We start from the raw sequence: 23,019 nt of genomic DNA on the forward strand, positions 1-23,019 counted from the left end.
GCACCTGTGGGAATGTCACGACAGCTGCTTTCGTAAAGGTCACTCACGCGACCACTCCATTTAACCTCTCGCCGATCGTATCTGTACAGACAGACCGATTATCCATGATGATGTGTTTGCGGAGGGGGGTTCACAATTTGGAACAGGGTAAAGACCCCGAACCCCCACCCCCATAAAATAAAAAGTGTAATGCACGTGTTGTCTATACATTTTTCTGCTCAGATGTTTTCTGAAGCAGAACAGCGAAATATGTATGGCTCGGGGAAAAGGTGAGTCGGCCAGTAAACCATTTTGCAAAAATCCCAAACCGCATCGCGCTCTCTCAGCGTCTACCGCCGGCTTTGCAACCATGTGACACCGAAGAGAGTGCGAGAGAAAGAAAAAAAATTGTGAGGAAGAAGCGCGCGCAGTTGCTTGCCTGCCCTCGCCCGCTCTCCCGCGCTTCCCCCAAATACTTTTGCTTCCCCCGTCGCCTGATAAAACCTGTTGTACAGTCAACCGTAAAAAAAAAAAAAAAAAAAAAAAAAAAAAAAAGGAAAGGGAGCGATTGTTCGGCCGGCAATAAGGCGACGCTTCGGTAGCGTAGGCAGGCTGGGGTCGCGAATGCCGGATTAGTTCACCTCAAGAAAAAATAAATAAATAAAATGCTACAAACGATAATCAAATTTCTCGAAGCACCCCTGCGATTCAAAGGTGGAACGTCTCGTCCGCTCTCGCTCCCCACGTTTTCGCGAAATATAGCGCCGCGTGTGTTTTGAGGTGCCAAACGGCACCTCAAAACATCTCTCCCAGTGAAGCCAACTCCCAGCTATGAAACCACGCGAAAAGCTGGCCAACGGCACCAAAATTCCCCGATTCCAAAGGAGCGGAGTAAAGCTGATGGATTTCGGCTTCGGCCCCATTGGCTCAGTTTCAACGACTGCTCACCCCATGGCGCTGCGTGCCTGTCAGCGTGCCGCAAACACGTCCAAGGTCAGCGCGTCCAAGGTCAGCGCGCCCAGGAGAGCGCGCGCGCTGACCGGCGACGAAAAGTACGCAGCAGACGAAATAAGGGAGCGGACGAGCGACTTTGCATGCTTTCGCATTCACAGCTCATAAGAAATGCCTAAATGTATTTCAATCTGTAATGACAAATAATTGCCAAATTCCGAGAAGGTCAATGTCTGATACGAAGACATAAAATCGAATATTGCGTTATTCGAAGTGTGAATCGAGAGTATAGGAAATTTGCACAGGTCTACTGCAATGTTCCGGCAATGTAGTGGGGCCTGGGTTATTAGCTGCAGTTAAGTGAGCATTACTTTTGGTGTCATGTTGGCGCAAATATTGCACCATTTTGGGAAAACGTAGCAGGTCAGCTCACCACAGCACAGTTTTGCTCAAATGGTGTGGCAATCGCATTAATGCATTCTTAGTTTCTAGACTGTTATGTTGAGTTAAAGCCACCACCTGGAACTGATCTTGCATGCAAGCTCACAAGCTGGTCAACTTTCCTACTAATAATTCAAACGTGTCTCGAGCGAAAATTATATTATGTCCTCCGATTTAGTCAGGTATCTACATTACTGAGGTCTTGGTCAGATTCTCACCCATTTCTGTCATAATTGCACAAACCTGAGACAGAGGAACACACAAAAAAGTGGACAAACACACAACAAGTCTCGAATGCCAGCAAAATGAATAACTCCCTTCGCATTATTTGCCTTATGAACAGAAATTCCCAGTACATTTATTTCTCACACTCATGTTATTTACAGTTCAGGAGACCATCTGATCCTCCAGAGCTTGGCTCATCCACTCCGGGGCATTGGCACTAATCTTTTCAATGATGTTGTTTACTTGAAAGCAAAGGCTCTGAATCTGCTGGTTCCACGATGGAAGGATCTCTCGGCCTGAGAGAACAAAAAGAAATGCAGAAGAGGGTTAAAGGGGTCATTAAATTGATAGGTTGGACTGTTCTTGATCTGAAACCTTGCATTATGACATGGGCATCAAGTTTCACATTTCACAAACACAATAGACCGATCTCACTAAGCGTTAGGCGCATGCGTGACGCCGCCATAACTTTAGTTCACAGGAGGCAGACAGCCGTGCGCGCGAGGGCTCGTGCCTTCTCGTGCTCTACACGCGAGGAGCTCCAGCGAGGGTGTCGCTCAAGCAAAAAGACCGAAGTTTCCTTGATGCATTGCGGCAGCGGTGGCGTAGTCAAACTGGCTGGTGAGATCGGTTTATTGCGGTGTTTTACAAATTGGACGCTCTTCTGATGGGAGAACACCAAAACGTCACTTACATTAATACGCTTATACTGCAATAAGCCCTTAATCAAACTAGCAGATCACAGACAATCTCGAGGTAAGTTGAGCGAGCTGAGACCATAGGCGGCTGCAGAATTACTAATCCGTGTCTAGGCCTGCCAATAAGATGCAAAGAACTAAAGGCATCGAGGTAACACCCAGGCTAATGCTCTGCTGTTCTTCAACCGCTTGTGGAAAGCTTAACATTCCTGCGACAGTGCAAGCACTAGCGATAATGGCATTCTTCCTCTGAGGTGGTGTCAGGTATCTGTCCGTGCAGACAATATAATTTAAAAGAGACAAAGACCCCGCTAGCTGTAGCATTTGGATAAAAGAATACGAAAGCCTACCAAGATATAACAACATGGTCATTCAACTTGTCACGAATAAGTTGGGATGACCCCTCTGACATTTGGCATAAAACCAGAAAGGAAGAAGTCTTTACTTTCTTGGGAGGATTAGCTCCTAGATCCGTGGCAGAAAACAAGGTTGAGGGGAAAGTGCAAAAAAAAAAGAAAAAAAAATGAGAGAAATTTTGATCAAGGCCAAACATGATGTTATATTCAAGTTTTCAAGCAAGTCAATTACCACATATCTGACTATAGGATACTCGTCCCAATAAAGCAAGAAACAAAGTAGGGGAGGGGTGCATGCATTAATGACACTCACTTTCGAAGTGGACGATGGAGTCAATCTGATCAATGTAGCCATTCATCCTGCCTTCGGTGATCATCTGGGAAGCAATTTTCTCTGCCTGGAAATTACACACAAGGATTCCTACAGACCCCACCTTGAAAACTGCAAAACTCGAGACAAACAACAACAACAAAACACTGAACATAATTTTTGTATGTTTGTGAAAGGGAACAGAGTAGGACTCTAAAATTTTCATTCTCGCCAAGCATTGGCAAGCTATGGGCCTTCCAACTAACCTTGATTATTGGGTGATAAACGCTCTTATAAGTTTTTGCAAGCGGTGCATACGTTGCAGAGGGTTCGAAAGTAGGACCAAGTTGTTCGCTAGACAAACATAAACCATTTTATTCCCCGAGTGTGCCCGCATGAATATCAGCTTGCGTCCAATTCACGAGCCTTGGCACAACACCGGTGCATCTGTCTGCAACCACATTTTGCCAATGCTACACATCAATGCTGAGTAAGAAAAATACCCTCCAGGAGCGTCATCAGTTTTAACATATTTTCGCACATTATTACTTTCTTTTTTCAAAAACATCAGCAATGATCTACTGAACCTTTCTTTCCGTGAAAGTATCATCTTCAAGTTTCAGACATGGTCAACAACAGCTGAAGCAGCCTATCAGACTTGATGTGGACAGACCTTTGCAGGTGGGATCTCCAAGAGTGCCCCAAGCTCCTCAAAGGTGATGTTGTTGTAGAGCTTGCTGGCCGAGAGCAGGTTGTGTTCCACCACGGCCCTGTCCAAGATGGTGGACCCTGAGCAAACAACAAAATGTGGAACACAACACATGGTGCAATCGGATCTGTCCCTAGCAGTGCAAGCCCCTAGGCGTTAGTTGAAGACAGCAATAACTCCAACAGTTTTGCCCGATAATTAATGGCTCATTAAAATTTGCCAAAAAATCAATACAGTGCAATCCACTTAAAACGATACCAAATATAATGATGTACTGCTTATAGCAATGTTTCCAGAGAACCATGCATTTCTTGCATTGGGTATATGTAAAAATAAACCACACATAGCAATGGCTACAACGATCATAAATGCGCTAATTGGAAAATATAAAAGAGTCAGGCAAGAAATGGAACTAACAATAAAAAGACCCACCAAATGAACGACACCCCACTCGCGACATGCGTATGCCATATTGACGTGTATCGAAATTCACCGCGAGTTGTCGCTGTGTCAAACCTGAAGCCGACCGATATCATCATCGTCATCCGTCGTCACATTTTAAAGATGGCGCCAGCGAGATGCACGCAGCGAAAATGCAAATATCAACAGTTTTGGTGGAGATGAAACAAAGCATACTGAAACATTGGTGTCAAGGTTTAAAGAAGCCTGGAGCCTCGTCCAAATCAATGAGCTCTTCCCGTGTGCCACCTTGGCCGCCATGGCAACGTCATGGCTCCATAATCTTATCACCGCTGCCGCCGTTGACGAGGAAATTTACGACGATGTCAACGACATTATCTGTGCCATCATCGATGATCGTCTGCCTCCAATTTACGTTCAAGGTGTTCTCCTCGCGATTCAGTTACTGGTCGATTTTATACATGCGACAAGACTGTGGGCAGCACACGCATAGCAACTGGATATGTAGCGCATCAGAATTGCGTGCGAGGCATCAATTTCCTGCCTTTTATGCACGATTTATCAAACACTTGTTCATTTAAACTACTCAATAAAGAAAATGTTTATTTTAAAGCTGATATTGTATGATGTGATGAGTATGTTGCATTGCTCAGTAACTTTCTCCATCCTGCAGCCTGGGGTATTATTTTGTGCACTTTTCGAGGCCAGTTCAGATACAACAATAATCGGTTATAATGATTATATTTTTGGGTTTTATCATTATCATAATGCCGTAATATCTCGAGTCATCGCCCATTCCCGAGTCGATATAGTGGAAATTGATATTCGCCCACTTTTTTTGCGAATATCGATTTCCAAAAAAATATCCCGGGTCATCGCCCCCCCCTACAAATACCCCGACGCAAACTCCCCGAACCGCGAACAATCATCCTACCGGAATAATGCGGCCGCGGACCTTATGGTTAGAGGACGTTTGTGACGAAGTAAAGCGAAGGAGGGAAAAGCACCTCACTTTGTTTGCGCATTTCATCTCCGATTTCTGCGACCCCGAAAGGAAAACGATGGAGATAACAAAATGAAACTTTGTTTTGCTTACAAAGAAGTTTGTTTGGACAAGCTAGAAGCCGAAAAGATAACACAAGCAGTAACCCATTCAGGAATCGCAAGGTGAGCGAATGCTCCATATCCTGGAATGTAACCGCGAAAGGGTAAGGTCAAAGTCCACCTCCACCGGAATGAAATCCCCACGAACCCGCTCGTTTTCCCGGAACGTTGCAACCGTGTTTGGTAAGGCTGTGCAATGTTCGAGACAAAGCTGACGGGTAAATAAAAATTTGCTGGAAAGCCGCACACAGGTGCTTTTAAAGCATCCCTTTTCGAGCTCCCTGTTCGTGCTGCTGTCCACGCCACACAGCAATGCCGCCTCAACCAGTGTTGATAGCACACCACACACGGATACATGCATGTATGCACCAAAAAAGAGAGCTGTGCAAGAGCCCGCTTCTTGTGAATGACAAGGCACCCAACTAGGTCCAACGCCAAAGTATTTGCCAATGTGATCGTCTGCTTTCCCGCTTCCCCAGCATTGCTTCTTTCGACTGCTCGCTCTCTCGTTGCACCTGGTTGGTTTTTCTATTTTCTTGTCGACCTTTCTCTTTACTGTTGAAGAGAACATGGCGGTGTTAGAAACATGCCTTCATGGAACGAACGTTCAGATTGTATGCCGATCGACGGCGTTCATTGCAAGTACGCAAGTAACAAACTTCTGACAGTAAAACATTCTGTCATGAGCATTTCTTGCAAAAAACAATGAAACTAATTCGAGTGCAGCTGTGCTAGGTGTGTACAGAAAAATGGGCGTTTTTTTTAGCCTTCTTAAAACTTTTTGTTCTGACCCACTGAGACACGACCCACCCCACTTTTTTTTAATGAATTTCAGGCGGCAGGGGTGTGGGAAATCACTCGGGACATTACGGTAAGTGGATTGCACCGTATATCATTCTCAGAACGCCATTTCATTATTTTCTATTTTGCCACGACTTTATTGCGCTCAAGCTTCCACAGCCTATGTATATGATGCGATCCACTTATAACAATATTGAGAGAACAGGAAAAATAAGTTCTTAGCATGAAGGGGCTAGAAGCAAAACAACTAGACAAGCAAATAACTCACTCCTTATGTCAACCACAAGTGTGAATGTAAACCAAACGTCGTTAGTGTCAGCTACTTGTAACGACTTTGGTCCCAAGAGGCATTAATGGAGAATGTTGTTACAGTATGTCTTACCATCAGCAATGGTTGCTTTCTGATGGGACTGCAGTAATGCTGAAAAATCATCAAGTTCACTCTTCCTAATGATGCGGTCCAAATACCTGAAGAAAAAAAAAAAGAAACAAACATGAGAATGTTTCCAGTTAGTTTTACAGCGAGGACAGCCCTTCTGGGTACATAAATATTGAGCAAATTATTTTGCGCTTCCACTAAAAGTAATATGCATCTCTTTGCAAACTGAACATCCATAACAACTGCACAGTCATACGAGAGTCTTTCAATACGCTACTGATCACAAAACTTCAACCAAACTTTGGTATAGAGTCCAAAACTGCCACTAGGAGCTCCGTTTGACCACCCCACTCTCAGCAAGCCACCTCAAATTTGCAATTACAAGTAACTTACAAAAAACAATGTCTCATTACATCAACATCTTTATGCCTTTAATTGAATCCTGTATGCAACCACTGGTCATTCTTTATTGATTTCTAACAACAAGACATTAAAATAAGCTTGTTTAGTTTGTTTTCAAATAGACGGTGTATTTGCAAGCGAAAAAGAACCAGCCAATCAGGCGTACGGATTTGCATTGCCCCTACTTGATGGCGCTAATCGCGAAACTGAAGTTTGACGGCGACAGCGGTATAAAGTATTCATTTTGAGGCAAGAGGAATGAAGAATGATATTATTTTGGAGAGCGTTCCAGAAAAGGAAGTTTGATCAGTTGACTGATTGTCCAGAGCTGAAGACGCTTATATTAACAAGAAAAACTGTCAGTGCGATGACCCGTGTGTTTGAAATTTCGATACCACTTTCCAGTTGCTAGACTCTCAGCGGTGCTGAATAGATTGATGGCTCTTAGCACTCTTGTCGACGCTAGCACCATCCGTCGTAGCGTACCAAGCTCTTCCATGGCATTAGCGGAGTCCTATAATATGCTCCTGGTCACGAAGCTTCTCCGTGCTGTTATGAAAGAACTTGGCACACGACCACGCGCGGTGCTATACCTCGTTTCAGCTCAAGTCCAGACGTAGTCGATGCTGAAAACGCAAACATGTGGCCCTGAACAGAGACGCTGAAAGCCCGGAGCTCGCGCTTGTAGCATCAACTGCATCTGGACTTCAGCTGAAACTAAGTATAGCCTCGACGAGGGGACTATGAGCCGCCAATCTAGCCTGCACTGCTGGTAGTCTGGCAACTCGCACATGTGTCCAAATTTCGGTCTTACTCTGAACAAGCCATCCATAAATCGAGACAATCGGTCGTCGCACCGACAGCGTTTCTCGTTAACGCAAGTGTCTTCGGCTCTGTACACTCAATCAGCTGCTAAATCTTATATATTTGTAACCATCTCCAAACTAATAACATTTTTATTCCTTTTTTTTTTTTTCGAAATGAACTTTCATTATGTTCCTCACCATAAAAATTCAGCGCTGCAACCAGCGCCATCCAGTAGAGGCACTGAAAACCAGTATGCTCAATTGCTTAGCTTTTCTTTGCTTGAAAATGCATTGATCTTTTTTAAGGGGGGACACTACCCAGAAAAAAAAATTTCTGCAAAGAACTCTGATTTTGAAAAATTACATATTTACATCCACCAATGTCTCGAGAGTATTCCCAGAAATTTTCACTGGTTTACACTGCATAGTTATTTTTTTATAAATTATTTTCTGTCCACCGAAGCTAAAGAAAAGGTAGGGTTTGGAGCACTTTGAACTCATTTTTCTCCGTTCTACTTTTTGGTATAAATTCCACTTTAGTCAACCTATCGTTTGATAATGGCAATACAGGAAAGGCTCGTTCTTGACTTTTTCTGACTGAAATTTAATAAGGAATGCGGCTATGGAATTTTTTTGTCACTTTAAGGATGCCTTTTATAAAAAAATGTTGACATTTTGTCGAAGACACAGAAGACCAAAAAGTTTACCAATTTTGCAGAAGAGAAAATTGATAGAAATAAATGACTTTTTACAAAAAGCTTTCTATAGCTGCACCTCCTAGGCATTCTGCTACATATCTAGCAAATAAAAATCTTGAATATTGTGATAGTTTTCCGACGACAGATTAACTAAACAATGTAGGTGTGTTGCTGATAAAAGCTGCCCTAATTTCCTTCCCACTCAACTGAAAGACCTGAAATTTTGTTATGCATCCTCTAGTATGACCACCAGCCTACCCTGTAAATTTCATTAATTTTAAGCCAAGGGTTCAAAAGTTGACCCTCCTAGGGAGTGTGTCCCCTTAAAACAACTGAGAAAAGCTTATTTGTAAGTTTTCTTGTTAGAGATCAATAAAAATTAATCGGTGCTTGCATACAGTGATCAAACAAAGGCGTAACAAAATTTCGATGTACAGGAAATATTTTTTCAAAACTACTTGTAATCACAAATTCGGGGTGACGCCCCGAGAGTGGGGCGGCCAAACGAAAATGCCCCCTCGGACACAGTAGCACCCCTAGCAGCAGCTTTTGACCTTGCACCAAACTTTTGCCAATGTTTCATGACCAGAAGGGTATTAAAGAACTCTGGCGTCGCGGAGAAGTTTTGTGAGCAGTAGCGTATTGGAGGACTCTGATCATACTTTGAAGAGCATGCTAAGTTACTTCTTTTTTTTTTTGTAAATGAACTAATTCTTTCTGTTAACTTCTGGCACTCATTCTTCGACTGTGTGTAAACTGCAATGCAAACATGAGTTGAAAATAGTAGGTAAGTAGTTCATTGTTATGATCCAAAAAAACTAAAAAATGTGAACAAAACACAAATGAATGAAGGCACACTTACAATAAAAAAACGAGTGCAAACTTGCAAAGCCGAACAGGTTCATGTAGGCACACCTTTCTTGCATATCTAGCAATCATCACCGAGAAAAATATATGCTTTGAAAACAAGCACAAAAAAGGGATCGCAGTTACAAATTAACATTAGTCTCTGTATGTGTGCCTTCATTCATCCCTGTTTTGTTCACACTTTCAGCTCCTTCAAATCGCAAGCAAGTATGTAATAGTTAGAGGAAACACTGAAATGAACGCATTATAAAAGAAAAGATTTGTCGAAGCCCGCTTATAATGCATACGGAGAACAAGTTCATCTGCTTCTTTTGCAGGGCTTGCAATGACGTCAGAACGCCGAGCTGTGATTGAAGGATAGTGAATAGACCTCAAGGCAGCTTGTTTTCACGTCTAGCCACTATTCTCCAATCAGAGCCAATCAGACCTCGGCGTTCTGCACGTCACCACAATCCCTGCAAAAAAAGCAGACGAATTTGTGCTCGGCATGAAACACCTCCGTTCCGATGATGTAAGAACTACTACTCACATTTTTTCCAGAATGTTATAGGCAGGCAGCTGTTGACACCTCTCATCCTTGAACAAAGTAGCTAGCATCCGTGAGCGCTGTTGGCCTGCATAGCAAGAGATCAAATAAGGTCCGAAACTGCACTGCACACAAACAAACATCAGATATCCAGTTGTCTGCCACTATGGCTTGTTTTCAATGAGAGACAGACTCGGCTCGATTCATCTCACCAGTGAGCGACTGTGGAGTCCAATTTTTCTCAAAATGTGGGTCGCAGTCCCAAAGGGTGTTGCGACATATTCAGCGGGAGGTCACGAAGTGGCATGGGAACTTGAAAACTTAAAAGGACGCTTAAGCTTCGCCTTTAAGAGTGGAATGTGATAGCGTTATCGGGCCCCGTTCGCATCGCCTTCTCATTCGCGTCTCATGCTCTTTCTGCCAGTGAGCAGGAAGTGCAACGGACATGGCTTTGTCAGTAGCGTGTCTGGCTCACAACTGAAGGGTCGTGGGTTTGAATCCCGCCTAAAATTCTTCAAAATTTTCTTTAGGGCAACTGAATTACTTTATTAAGTGAAATCATTTGAGACATGCAGCAACCTTTAATGCACATTACATGTCATGTTTTTTAATCACTTTCATTCTTTGCGTGACGTCACGTTTCACTTGAGCGTTGTGGGTCGTTTGAAATTCCGACAAGAGGTCATGTGGCAGTGACGTCATGACTCTATCAACCAATCAGGAATTTCCCGTCACGCCACCAGTGCCGGCTTTTCTGCTACACGAGCTCCTTAATGCTACGCATAAAAAACTGTGAACTTGGCTTTTCTTTGAGGACGTGTTAAAAAACATTCCCCTTTGCCTTCTAGCTCTTTATCCTTTAGCCCCTTTTGTCAGTAGTTCAAGATTTCAAAGGAAACTGAAGTTGCATCTCGTTGAGATCACTGACGTTGTGTTCTTATGAAGTTCATTCGTAAAACATCGTCTTTTTTGCTTTTTATTTTGTCGTTGTGACTCAAAGTTTGGATTTTTCTGGATAAATCCCAATTTACAAAAAATTTACCAGCAAGTGTCTTTCAGACTTTTTCTTTTTTTCGAATTTATCCGAAAACATGGAACTTTACATATAACATAAAACAAATTTGCCCTTCTTTTTTTTAGCTTGATGCTAGGGTGCGAGGTGCATAACGTTAGAAATCACAAATCCATAAGTGGGTACAGATTGTAAAAATGCAGCACCTTTGAAAGGAATATATGCAAAATGGGCTGGTATTCTGCTGTTTCGGCTTTTCCACTATTTTCTAGACAGCTCACAAAAAATAAAATAAAAAGGAACTTGACAGCAACAAGCTTGGACCTCAGGACCACCGGGAACATGGGAGCAAGGAAGATTGAGAGAGATCATCAGGGAACCATAGAAGGACAGAAGAAGACAGAGTCAAACAATACTGCCACATGGAAAGATTGCGCTTTCCAGGTACACTACCTATTTTTGTGCACTTTCGCTGGTGCCATCTCTGTTTATATTCATGTGTCCAATTAAACCATGCAATCCCCCCTCACGTTATACTTTCAGGTCTTAGAGGTACTTTGAACAAATTCTTTTAAGTCTTTGCTGTTCGGGTGACTGGTTGACTTGTAGTGTGCTGGTGCAATTTTTTCGTGCTATATTTTATAGTCTGGTGCCACTTTCTGTGTCCCACTCGTGCATGTTTAGAGAGATGGAAGTGGGTTGCTTCATGGGTGACTGCCTGGTTTTCCTTTCCTTGTTTTAATCTTTTTATGCCATGTTTTCCTATTGCCGATTTGCCTGTTTGATGTTTGTTTTACGACGGTCCTGCGAGTTCTCTTTCTCTGTTCGACATTTGTTTTCCAGGCTTGCTGAATGACGTGACCGAATGGGGACGGGGGACAGTAACCTCGACAGGTTTTTCACTGCCTTTTGTGATGACCCCCCCAGACAACTGTACTACTTGTCAGTTGTCTGAATAAAAATTTATTTGATTCGAAAAATAAATAATCCTTAACGAGAGCACCTCGTAAATGGTTGCCTCTGTGTATGTGTATCTTTATGTATGCACACATTTCATTATTGCCCAAAGGTCCACTTTATGAGCGATCCTGGTTGCATAGAGGTTTCTGCAACATTTGGGGACGGACACCCACCAGCAGAGGCAAGGATGGTGCAGATGAGGGCGTTCCTCAGTGCCGTCATGCGCTCGTCCTCGTGAATGATGGACTTGTAGGAGAGCTCGTTGTAGCGCTGGGCTGCCTCGATAAACTTACGCCTGTAGTCGAGCACCCGGGCATAGCACACCTGCCAGGACACAGCGGTAATGCAGCGAGAAATCAATCAATCAATCAATGTTTTAATTGACTGCAATATAAAGACGAATTGCGCCCCTGCTGAAAACATAGTTGTTCATCCCAGAAAAAGAACAGGGTAAGGAGTTCTATAGCTGAAAACAAAGAACCTGTCATCCAGTTAGCAAGCTGCCAAAGGGCTATTGAATGTTAGAAAAAAGATGACACAAAAAGCACCGGTGCTGACGTTGCTATGCTCATACGGTTGTTTGTCATCATTGGAAGTTCCGAGCACTCTGCAAGAAAGTATATGTGTGGGCATTCTTTAAACATTAGAGCCCAGGCTCCCCAAATGAATTTCCCAGAACTCGGCGGGATGCCCTTCTAGGACATTCTTGGTCCCGCATATTCGCCTCAGTGCCCCTTCCCGCATAAACTTGATTTGAGTACCTAAGGAACACACCATCCTCCTACAGCTAAGACACAATTTAAGTGAGACTCAGCAACAGCCTGATCAACTAATTTGAGCCCAAAACAACTCCAACCTTCTACTTAATCAGACTAACTAAGCATACTAAAATTTTTGAACCAGTGCAATTAATATAAATTTGTTAGCTTCTTTGCAGGGTAAATGGATGTAAAGAGGGCAGCACGACAAAACTTCCAGCTTTTCTTGACTTGGTTTCATAGCTGAAAGGTCTCTAAAATTACAAAACTGCGCGTCACTGTAAATCCTCCGGAGTTTCGCCCCATCACTACGATTGGCAGTTTTTTCTGTCATGGCGTGGCACAACTGGTGACTCTGCGTGCCAACTGTTTCACGCAGTGTATGTGCCAGAGGGAGTGTCTCAGTTCGGGAATTTTGAGAGCCTGCACTCTAAAGCGAGCTACCTCGCTTTAGAGTGCAGTGGTTGGCTTGAGGAGTCAGCACCAACCACTGCAAACTGTGGCTTCCAAAAGAATGCCAGAAGTGCGGCACCTTGTAGTAAATGTGCAGCTGGTCGTTCTTGGTCTCTGCCTGGAGCAGGGAGGCCCTGTTGATGTAGGCTTCCGCCTGGACGGGATCCTCGTCCTCCAGGTAGAGGCGTGCTATCTTCAGGTACGTCTCCAGCTTGTAGTCCACAGAGTACTGCCTGCAACCGGGATCGAGTCAATTCAATTTGTTTTATTACTAGGACGGCATAAGCAGTCAAGCTCCTTTATAACGAACGCCTCTACTACAAAAACGCTCGTTTAAAGAAGCAAAAATAAAGTCCCGGCCAATCTGCTATGTATTCAATGTGTCTTTCCTACTACTACAACCAATTCCTGCTTAACAAATATTTCTGTTTAACGAAGCCATTGTGCGGCAACACAATGCGGAAATGACCGGTATTACAAATTTTCTAGGTCAAAAGTAATAGATTTTTACACAAAATTATCGCTCTCAAGTGACAAGCATAAAGGACAGAAATACTATGGCAGCAGCAACAGTTAGCAGCGATGGTTGACACCGCTGCAGTGCCCCTCCGCTGTCGCAAATTCTTGGTTTTGGGTTAGAATCATCTGTTATTGTGCAACCTTGTGTCTAGATGGCGCTACGTGACAACATTGCTGCGTAGAAAGCCTCTACGCAGCAACATAGTCACTAACAAATTATTTGAACCGGGCCAAAACAGAATGTGCACGCTTGTGTGTACATTTGTTTGCTTCCATTCTGCGCACGCCGTTGACTGACTAATCACCATTTTGCTGACGCCGCTCAAAAACATTTTCTTTTTGCTTGTTTTTTTACGCTTTGCGTGCACATTGAGCGCATGTGCTTTCTTGTTTTGCACGTGCGTCAGCATATTTGAAAGGACCCTTGCGAACGAGTGTATATATATATATATATATCAAAAGTATTTTCATGGGCAGCCGCAACTTTATTTTATGCCGCCTAAACATTTGTTTGACTGATGCGCCAATCTTTGGCAGGGTCAGAGATCCCCAATCGTGCTCGATCCGAGTCCCAAATTGTTTCATCTTGGAGCGAGAATATGCGGACGAGGAAACGACATCTGTGACCCTACATGCGATGCCAAAATCTAAGCGAAATCGGTAGAGATGCACAGAAAAACGGGCCCCCCTCCTTGTGCCGGACAGATCTGTAAAAAGGACTCAGTCGGCACAATTGTGCGTTTCTGCCCATTTTTGCTCCTCGCTACGCCGTCCACTGCAGCTGTCGTGTGCGCACTATGGTCACGTGCCTGGTGCGTGGCCGATGCTGCCGTGCTGCTACTCTCCATTGTGGCTACGGTAGCGCTGCCAGTGCTACCGTACCCACTCCTATGAGAGCAGCGCAGCTGTTTAGAAAGCCAATTCCGAACGACAAGGGGCGGCACAAGTCGCTGCCTGCTTTAGAAAAGGCCAATTTACAGTAGGTGAATGCCTCTTCGCTGCGCGATCGGGGGTTGATGTGGGTAGTTTAGTGATTGTAGTGATTGATATTCTGATAAGTCAGTTAAGTTTGTTGTGTGGAAGATTAGACAGCAGGAAATTAGTCTGCAGCAAGGAGCACTTGTGCCTCGGCTGTATACGACAAACTTTGCCAGTGGCGGCAGCTCTTTTCATTGACTTTTCAAAGGTCTTCGATACCACTGATCACTCTTCAATGCTAGGAAAACCAGACAAAATGGGGTTTAGGTGTCGGTACCATCAAATCTTTTAGGACTATTTCACAGACAGGTATCAGATGGTTAATAATATGAACAACATGAATAGCACTATTCGAGTCCCTTTCGGCGTTCCACAAGGTGGTAACTACTCTGGGGTCCGCTTTATTTAATATTCATTTAAATTAATTGGGATTTCTTTCTCTAGAGTCTAAAGTATTTCAATACACAGATGACACTGTATTATTATTACCACATGAAAACTACGATGATGCAGTCTCCGTTTTTCAAAAAGACAGATTGATATGTTAACGAGATGGTTTACGCAGCTAATTCTATTTCTGTAAATGTTACAAGAATCAACATATATGTGATTTAGAAATCCACACAAACTAATTGTATTGACACCAAACATTTTTTCTTCATTCGATACAATGCGGAAGTTACAATTCTGAATCTCTACCATATGTTAGTTTAATAAAATATTTAGGTATGTATGTAGACAAGCACGTGCTAGGGTAAAATTGTCGAATTTATAACAAAAAAAAAAAATACCGTAAAATACCAGGCAAGCACCCACTCAAGCTTCGGAGATAATCATAAAAAACATGGGCGATGGCCACTTGTCCGGTCATCACTTTAATGTGAAATGGGCGGATGCGCGGTATTCTATGGTATGCATTATTTGTGCATAGTACTTATATAAAATAAAAAAGGGCCTGTAGCTTAAAAATAACCCTGTTTATGTTTAAAGCTTTAGCGGAATCTACATTGTGCTATGGCATTACACTATATGAACACTGTTTTGCATTCCACGACAAGAACTATAGATAGAATATTAAGACAAATGGTCAACAAAATAGTAGCATACAGAACTTCATCCTTGAAAACTAAAGAAGAAAACAAATTATGTGTTAGATATCTGCATGAAAAGTAATTGTTACAGTTCTAGCTTTAAAATTGCTGTTATTAAGAAAAGAGACTTGAGATGCACTGAAAAGTTTGTAATTCTAAAAATATACATACTGTATGGAAAATGAAAAAAATCATTACATTCCTTCTCTTTTTATTGAACTTCCAGAGACTCAAATAAATGTGAAATGCAAAAGAGTGCCGAGAGAAAACTGAAGAAATGGTACCAGACCTGTGAGTCGTAGCCATTGCAGTTTCTTTACCTAGAGGCTTTGTTTATTTCATGGCGTATGAACCACATTTTGTTTGTTTGTGTAAAATGTTTTCTTTTTTTGATATATAAAGTGTTTCCTTTCTGATTTTTTTTTTTTTTTTTATATATAAAGTGTTTCCTTTTCTGATCTGAGGTGTTTCCATAACTATGTTTTGTTCTATTGCATTAACAACAATGTTCTTGGGTGGCATCTTTTTTTGTTGTTAAGAGATGTTTCTTTTTCGTCATGGCTTTTTAAATTTTCTAATGTGCATTTTAGTTGGTTGCCTGTTCCCATACACAAGCAGAATGCTGTTTTTGTGGGCCAGCATTATTTTTCTGTAAAATGTTGATCAGGAATAAATATATATGTATGTATGTATGCCTGCAACCGACAGAGAACGGTGTTTCATACAAAAGTTTTAAGAAATCACTTTAAACTTTTGATTTAGGCAACCTATTCAGCTGAAACCTTTATATACTGCCTTTCCTGATGGGGCTACATTCCAGCAAAGTTTAGGAGCCCTGCAACACATGGTTTATCAATGAGCTGAAGACTTCCAAACACTTCCCAGTACAGGACAAACCCAGTACTATGCAGTGCTTTGTCCAACTCACTTTTGTCCAGTTTCCAGGGGAATTCCAACCAGGACACTGGCAGCCTCTCTCCAGCTCTGCTCCTTCACATAAATCTCGGCTAGATGTTGACGAATGCTGGCAACCTGAGGAAGATGGCCACGTCATTGTGAAATTCAAAGGGTAGGTTCCAAGTCAGACTATGCGGGGTTCTTTCATCGTTTAAACCTACAACTATTGCAGTACCATTGGAGCCTCTTAGAAAAGCTGCAATACAAGAAACAGAAGGCAAAAGCAAGTTCCAACCACCCAAACCCAGACTTCCAAAAAAAAAATTCAAGAATGAAATATCAAGGATTATGTGCCAAACCAAGAAAGAACATGGTCAGTATTGCCAGATACATGTCAGTACATACTACAAACCAAGCTCATACCTTAGGCAGTGTACATTTTTCAGAGGGCTGTCTTTCCACTAACAATTCAGTCCCTTCCAGTGCTGTCTGTATGTGCTCCTTTATTTTGTGTTTCATTGCGTGAAACCCACAGCACTGAGTTTTACACAACGTGATCAACTACCACCAGCTTGCCTGCACACTCACTGTCTTTTCGTCTGTTGTATGTGCTGTCCTCACCATTTGAAAACATTTTTTCCCAGGTAGCCTAAGCTTCAGTACTAACCTTCAAAAACGTTTTTAAACCAAAAAAAAACAAAAAAAAAAAAAAACAAAAAAAATATATATTTTTTTATTGCAAAAATAAACCATGTATTGCTGAACATTCATTCTCCGCCCAAATGTCGTGCTAGCAGTCCACACCAGATGCCACAGTTTCAGAACTGACTGTTTTCTTATTCAAAAGTTATAAGTAATTTTCTAAAAATTTCAATGGGGAAAATGGGGTCCGTTCTTGGTAACTGGCATCACGCATCGTTCAGCTCCATGCATTCAAGGGCTCCCGACCAGACTTGTACACGTTACTGAAAAATAGTAAGGAATTACATTTACAATTACTTAAGGATAAATCATAATTTATTACAATTACAATTCCCCTTCCATGAAAGTAAGGGACCGTTACCCCAAAAAGTAATCCGTTACTTTCGTTGCATTACTTTCAACAATATTGTCTTAAATTAAGAAACAAACGGAAGAGGGTTATTCAAGTTCTTATTGTTGCAACCTGTTCCATTTGCGCACATTCGGCGGAATAGTATCGGCTATCGTTAACGGAGTCATCGGACCGATCGACTAAAATTCTCCATTCTTGAAATCGCAAAGCTGTAGAAGTCATCATATATCCAGTCTTGGGTAGTAACGCGTTACTAGTAACGCGTTACTGTAACTTCGTTACTTTTTTGGTAACTTGTAACTGTAACGAGTTACTTTTTAAAACTGTAACTTGTAACGGTAGTTCTATTACTTTTTTCAGAGGTAACGTTGAAAGTAACGACGTTACTTTCGTCGTTACTTTCCAGTTTTTTTATGAATAATATATCACTGAACAATTTACCCATTCTTTGTGCTTTCCAAATTGTCTGTTCCGACATTTCGAGTGTCACGTTATATTTTGCACAAACTTGTGAATACATTCTTTGTCGGCATTCACGACCTGAATATAGCCACGGGTAGATTTGGTTAAAAAAAGAGCAGTTGTTTTTAGCACGCGCTTGTACTTTGCGACTAAACACTTGCATCTTAGTATCTTGAAGAACTACCTCTCTTGCGGTTTTCCTTTTTTTCTGCAAAGACGCCTTTTATTTTTGTGAATCAAGCGTGAAACAACAATACACGCGGAGGGCACTGCGAATGTTTCGTATCTTGATTAGCGCCACCACTCCGCACTGCGCATGTTTCGTATTTTGATTTGCGCCACTACTCCGGTGTAGTTAGTGTCAGCAGTCGAGACAAAATTTACTGCTCTTTGCGCGGGGGTTGTTTCTGGCTTGCCGGGTACGAACTTAAATATGCCCAGGGACTCTATGAACCCAGCGCGATTGTCAACGAGCCAGCAATATGCTAGTGCTACCAAGGATATGAATGTTGATAAGAACAAAGAACTACCATGGCCGGCGAACAGAGTGTATTTCGTTGTGGTGGAGGTGGTTACTAACAACTTGAACGCAGAAAACGGCACTTTGTTGCATCAACGCCTACCCCAGAATCAAAAACCTGTTTCGGCGAGACAACACAGCAATCCCACCCAGCGTGTCAGACGAGCGCCTGTTCAGCAAGGGCAGGGACGTGTTCATTATCAAATCAGGGGAACTTTCAGACACTAATTTTGAAAAGCAACTGCTGCTAAGTTACAATATGAAGTCAAAAGCATACTTTTTTTATGCAAAGAAACTTGTTGAAAAGCGTTTTCTAGTTTTTCCTAATTTTTATGTCATAGAAAAGTAACTGAAAAGTAACGTCGTTACTTTTTAGAAGTAACTGTAACTGTAACGAGTTACATTTTTGTTTCGGTAACTGTAACGGTAACTTCGCTACTTTTTTCTGAAAGTAACTGTAACTGTAACGAATTACTTTTTAAAAGTAACTTACCCAAGACTGCATATATCTAGCGAAAACTAGAATAAGAATTGATTTATGTCCATCTTACTATACCGGCATATATTGCCAGACAATAGCAAAACATAGTTGTAACAGTAAGGTGATAATTAAATAGTAAATAAGGTTTGGCTCGATATTCTTCTTCCTTTGGTTCTGAACAGGTCGAACCTCGGTTGAGACGTTGGTGAATAAAAAAAAAGTTTCCAATAAATAAATATAAGTAATCGAAAAAACAAACGACACTCATAACAACAATTAATTAGAACGTCGGTTAAAACAATTCCATGTAAATGCACGTTTGCCGTGTGTACCTTTCTTGGTGCCGTTCAAAAACGCAAGAAGCACAAATCGACTGCAGTTTACCCCGGTGTTCTCCAGAGAGACGTTCGCTGATGCCACGGGCCGCCAAGGGCAGAGTACTAAGTAAGCCGCGCTACGGCTCCACTCTCGAATTTCACACTCTCCCCGAGCCCAGAATATCAAGTCTACGTCAGCCACCATTATGTTTATTTGTAACAATATCTGATTCAGATAAGGTGCATCCTGCTGGGGGAAAAACAGGAAGAAGAAAGGAAGACTATTACCATTTTCAAAGTGCTCGCAAAAAGCTGACTCACAAAAGGGGTGACTAAGGTGCAGATAACCTGGCTGGAATTCACAAATAATGAGGGCCAACTCTAGAAGTTGGACTACAAAAAAATAGGTAGCTTTTAAAACAGGGTAAAATAAGGTGAAAGAAACAGAAAAAAATACATCCTGTTTTCGGGAAGATGATAAGTGTGCAGCAACGAACAAGGATGCTTGTGGCAATAGCACCTTCACATATTATCACATCTCCTTTAGTGGTTTGTAGGGTATACGGAGCGTTGTCTGGTGTTGTGACATAATGAAAATGGTCGTAGTCATCATAAACGAGAAGGCCATTCTTAATTCTTGTCTGTGCACTTACCGTCTAGAGTTTCTCGAAGAGGTACGCAATCACTTCGCGTCCTCCTCTCCCCGTTTTCGATCACAAAAAAAAAAAAAAGGACAGGACTAAAAAAGTGGATATAACGTGCCCCCCTTTTTTTTTCTTTTTGTAGAAATGTTTATTTGGGTTTTTCGACATTGTTGTTAGGGTCTAAAAAAAATAAATTTAGGGGCTTGGTGTTGCAAACAAAAAAGGCTTTGCGGAACTGAAGGGTGCCAAGTCTTCATTTGCGCGTGAGTGTCACTGCGCTCGACTTTACCAAAATAAAAACAACCCTTCCTATAGAAAGGGAGGGGGGGGGGGTTTGGACCCCCCCAAAAAATAACAGATTACAAGGAATCCGTTACGTAAAAAATGTAAGGGAATTACTTTAAAATTACTCTAGAAAATATTTAATTATTCCGCTACTAAATTACTGATAACTGTAAGGGATTACAAGTAATTTCGTTACGGTCCGTTCACACTCTTGCGACCGATTAAGACCGAGAGAGACCAGACCGGTTTTTAAGCCTTTTGCAACTTCTCAGGACCAGATGTGCTGTAGCGGAGCTGGTCCTAAGAGATCGCAAGAGGCTTGAAAACCGGTCTCGTCTCTCTCGGTCTCACTCGGTCGCAAGAGTGTGAAGGGGCCCTTACTTGTAACGGATTACGTACAAGTCTGCTCCCGACCACCATTTTCTCGTTGAAATTTCCAGAAAATTACTCATGACTCTTTAATGAGACAACGGCTAGTTCTGAAACTTTGGCACCTTGTTTCGGCCGCTAGTGCTACGTTTCGGTGGAGGCTAAACAATCAACATTGCACTGGAATGTTGTTTTTTTTTGTTTTGTTTTTTCCCTACATTTTGTAGACATTGTTTGACGGCACACTGCGAAATTAAGGTGGTGATGACCACGACTCCGTGGCTACGTTCACTTGCCTGCTCTTCGAAGGAGACCACCCTGGGCTGCACCTTGTCCAGGGTGAAGTGGGACACCAGCTTGGAGACGTCATCCGGCAGGGTGTTAAGGTGGTTCCCCACATCCGTCAGCAGTTGACGGGAGATCACCAGGCTCACGTTCTCGTTCACAACTGCCGAAAACCAGGAGTGCACGTGAGCATTCAAAACATGGACTCCGTCGCCAGTTTGCCCAGGAACGTAACAATGTCAAAGACAATAAAATTAACTAGAATTGAACCAGAAAAAAAAAAAAAAAAAATATTGTGAGGATGATCAGGCAAAGCAGACAGGTACAGAGCAAGAGATTTAATCCTGGCCTGCCGTTATCCAGGTACCAGCGCTAGTGAGCGTGCGCTTCCATTTGATAGACCAGTGTAATGATTCTGGCTACAGTCTGATAAGCAAAATGTTTGGTGGCGACGATTAGTTGGATTACATTCTCACAATATGCTTATGTAATGCTTTTGGGTCTTTGTGCATTCGGCTTCCTTTTTTTGTATGCCCTGCTTTTTGTTCTGTAAAGAAAGTATTCTATGGGGGTCCACATGTAACCCCCAAGACAGTTAGGGTTACCTCTGCAGTAACCAAAGGTTAGACAAAAAAACTAACTGCAAATTCAATACCATGTAAAATGTCCCTATTGTCGGTGGCAGGTCAAGAACAAAGTGCAAGCTCCTCGCACCTCTTACCACTTTAGCACACCGAATGCTGGAGAGGAGGCGACCTCCTCTAAAGCGTTCGCTCTGCTAAAGTGGAAAAAGGTGAGAGAAGCTTCCACTTCGTTCTTAACCTACCACCGACGACAATAGGTGATTGAAATTAATCCCAACCTTGTGCCGGGGCGTGCCAAGTGTCACTCCATCTGCCATTTCCCAAGTGAAATCCCGGTGGTAGACACCCAGCATTTCGATGCTCTGTTCTAATTTAAAGTGCGTCGAAGCTTGGATAGGTCAAACGAGGATATGTGTGCATGAGTATAAGCAATGGACATTGAAGAATGTATGTAAGTTAGCCAGACTGGCTGTTCACCCCTCATATTCTTGGTTTTCCTACTATGACACCTACAATAAACTCTTGATAGATTGTATCAGAGGTCACACGTACGGAAATTTAAGGCTACAGACAAAACAAAATACATACAACAGAAGAAAAAAGTAACAGATGCCTTCCTGTTGGCGTTCCATACAAACAGAAGCAGTGAAGAAACCAGATATGAGGCACATAGCAGGAAGGGGAAAGTATACTCTCCAAGAATTATGATGTGGGAGCAACAATATTTTACTACCTAGAGAGAAAATGCAAACTTGACACATCACAAAACGAATGCTTCGACGACAGCCACTTACTTGCTTCGACGAACACCTTCAAGCCTTCGATGAGGTCTTCTGAGGTACCTTTCAGAATGCTCTCGAGCACGGCCCTATACCTGTAAGCGACACGAGGGCGGGGACCTGTTCTTGTAGCGACAGCGCACCACATGACGCTGTGAACACGGGCACTGCAACGTGCAGTCTGGATACTGCAGCGGAGCTGGATTTCTGCAAGCCTTCCTTCATCAGTCGCACATGCGGCACATATAATAGTGTTTTCAGACTGAAAATTAACGAGGGGAAATATTGGGCACATTCTAAAGATTCCTCGACTTATATATATATAATTTTTAAATGTCATTTCTATTAACTGCACTGCTTCAAATGCAGTCGTAGTTGATGTTCAACACTGCTCATACTGTAATCAAAGCTGCGGCATTGCTAAAGGACTGACATTCAGCACTTGCGCTAGACTACAACTTGTGATCGTGCTTTGAGTGCGACTTTCTTCCGTTCCCGTTCACCTTTCTGCCTGGTCTTTCGGCGATCCTCCGGTGATCGCCAAATTTGCGAGCTGCTGTCGAAATCCTGCTGCAGCCATTTCTCCCACCAAAGCCTCCAAAGCGTCGTGCGTGCGGCTACCGAATACCTCGATCCGAAGCGGTCGTAAATACAATAAAAATGTACCCGATTTCAGTCAGTTTTAGACCCAAGGCATTCTATATGACTGTAATCTAGTTAAAAATAAGTGAAACCTGAAAGATTGTGGAGATAAGTTAAATTATTTTACTTTTTTTTTCTTTATAACTGGCCATGCGTCACAATCGAGGTATAAGGTATAAGCGTACCGCGTGTTTACACTTTTTTTTAGCTTTATTTACTGGATGACTAATTCCGCTTGTGACGGGGAAAACGCAGTT

The 23,019-nt window shown here is 42.4% G+C and overlaps 1 protein-coding gene across 1 annotated transcript; it reads right to left on the reverse strand.

Moving 5' to 3' along the window:
* Nucleotides 1–1,698: 1,698 nt before the first annotated feature.
* On the reverse strand, nucleotides 1,699–23,013 carry LOC115330718 (COP9 signalosome complex subunit 4). Its single transcript, XM_029992642.4, has 11 exons — nucleotides 22,624–23,013; nucleotides 22,136–22,215; nucleotides 20,769–20,920; nucleotides 16,372–16,475; nucleotides 12,935–13,088; nucleotides 11,818–11,968; nucleotides 9,676–9,760; nucleotides 6,377–6,462; nucleotides 3,634–3,749; nucleotides 2,964–3,048; nucleotides 1,699–1,892 (listed from the first exon to the last, which is right to left on the reverse strand). Exons 1-11 carry the CDS (start codon nucleotides 22,698–22,700, stop codon nucleotides 1,759–1,761), a joined length of 1,224 nt encoding a protein of 407 aa, XP_029848502.2. The 5' UTR covers nucleotides 22,701–23,013; the 3' UTR covers nucleotides 1,699–1,758.
* Nucleotides 23,014–23,019: the final 6 nt, after the last annotated feature.

Source organism: Ixodes scapularis, unplaced genomic scaffold (genome assembly GCF_016920785.2).
Source record: "Ixodes scapularis isolate PalLabHiFi unplaced genomic scaffold, ASM1692078v2 PGA_scaffold3__209_contigs__length_174095766, whole genome shotgun sequence".
NCBI classification, from domain to species: domain Eukaryota; kingdom Metazoa; phylum Arthropoda; class Arachnida; order Ixodida; family Ixodidae; genus Ixodes; species Ixodes scapularis.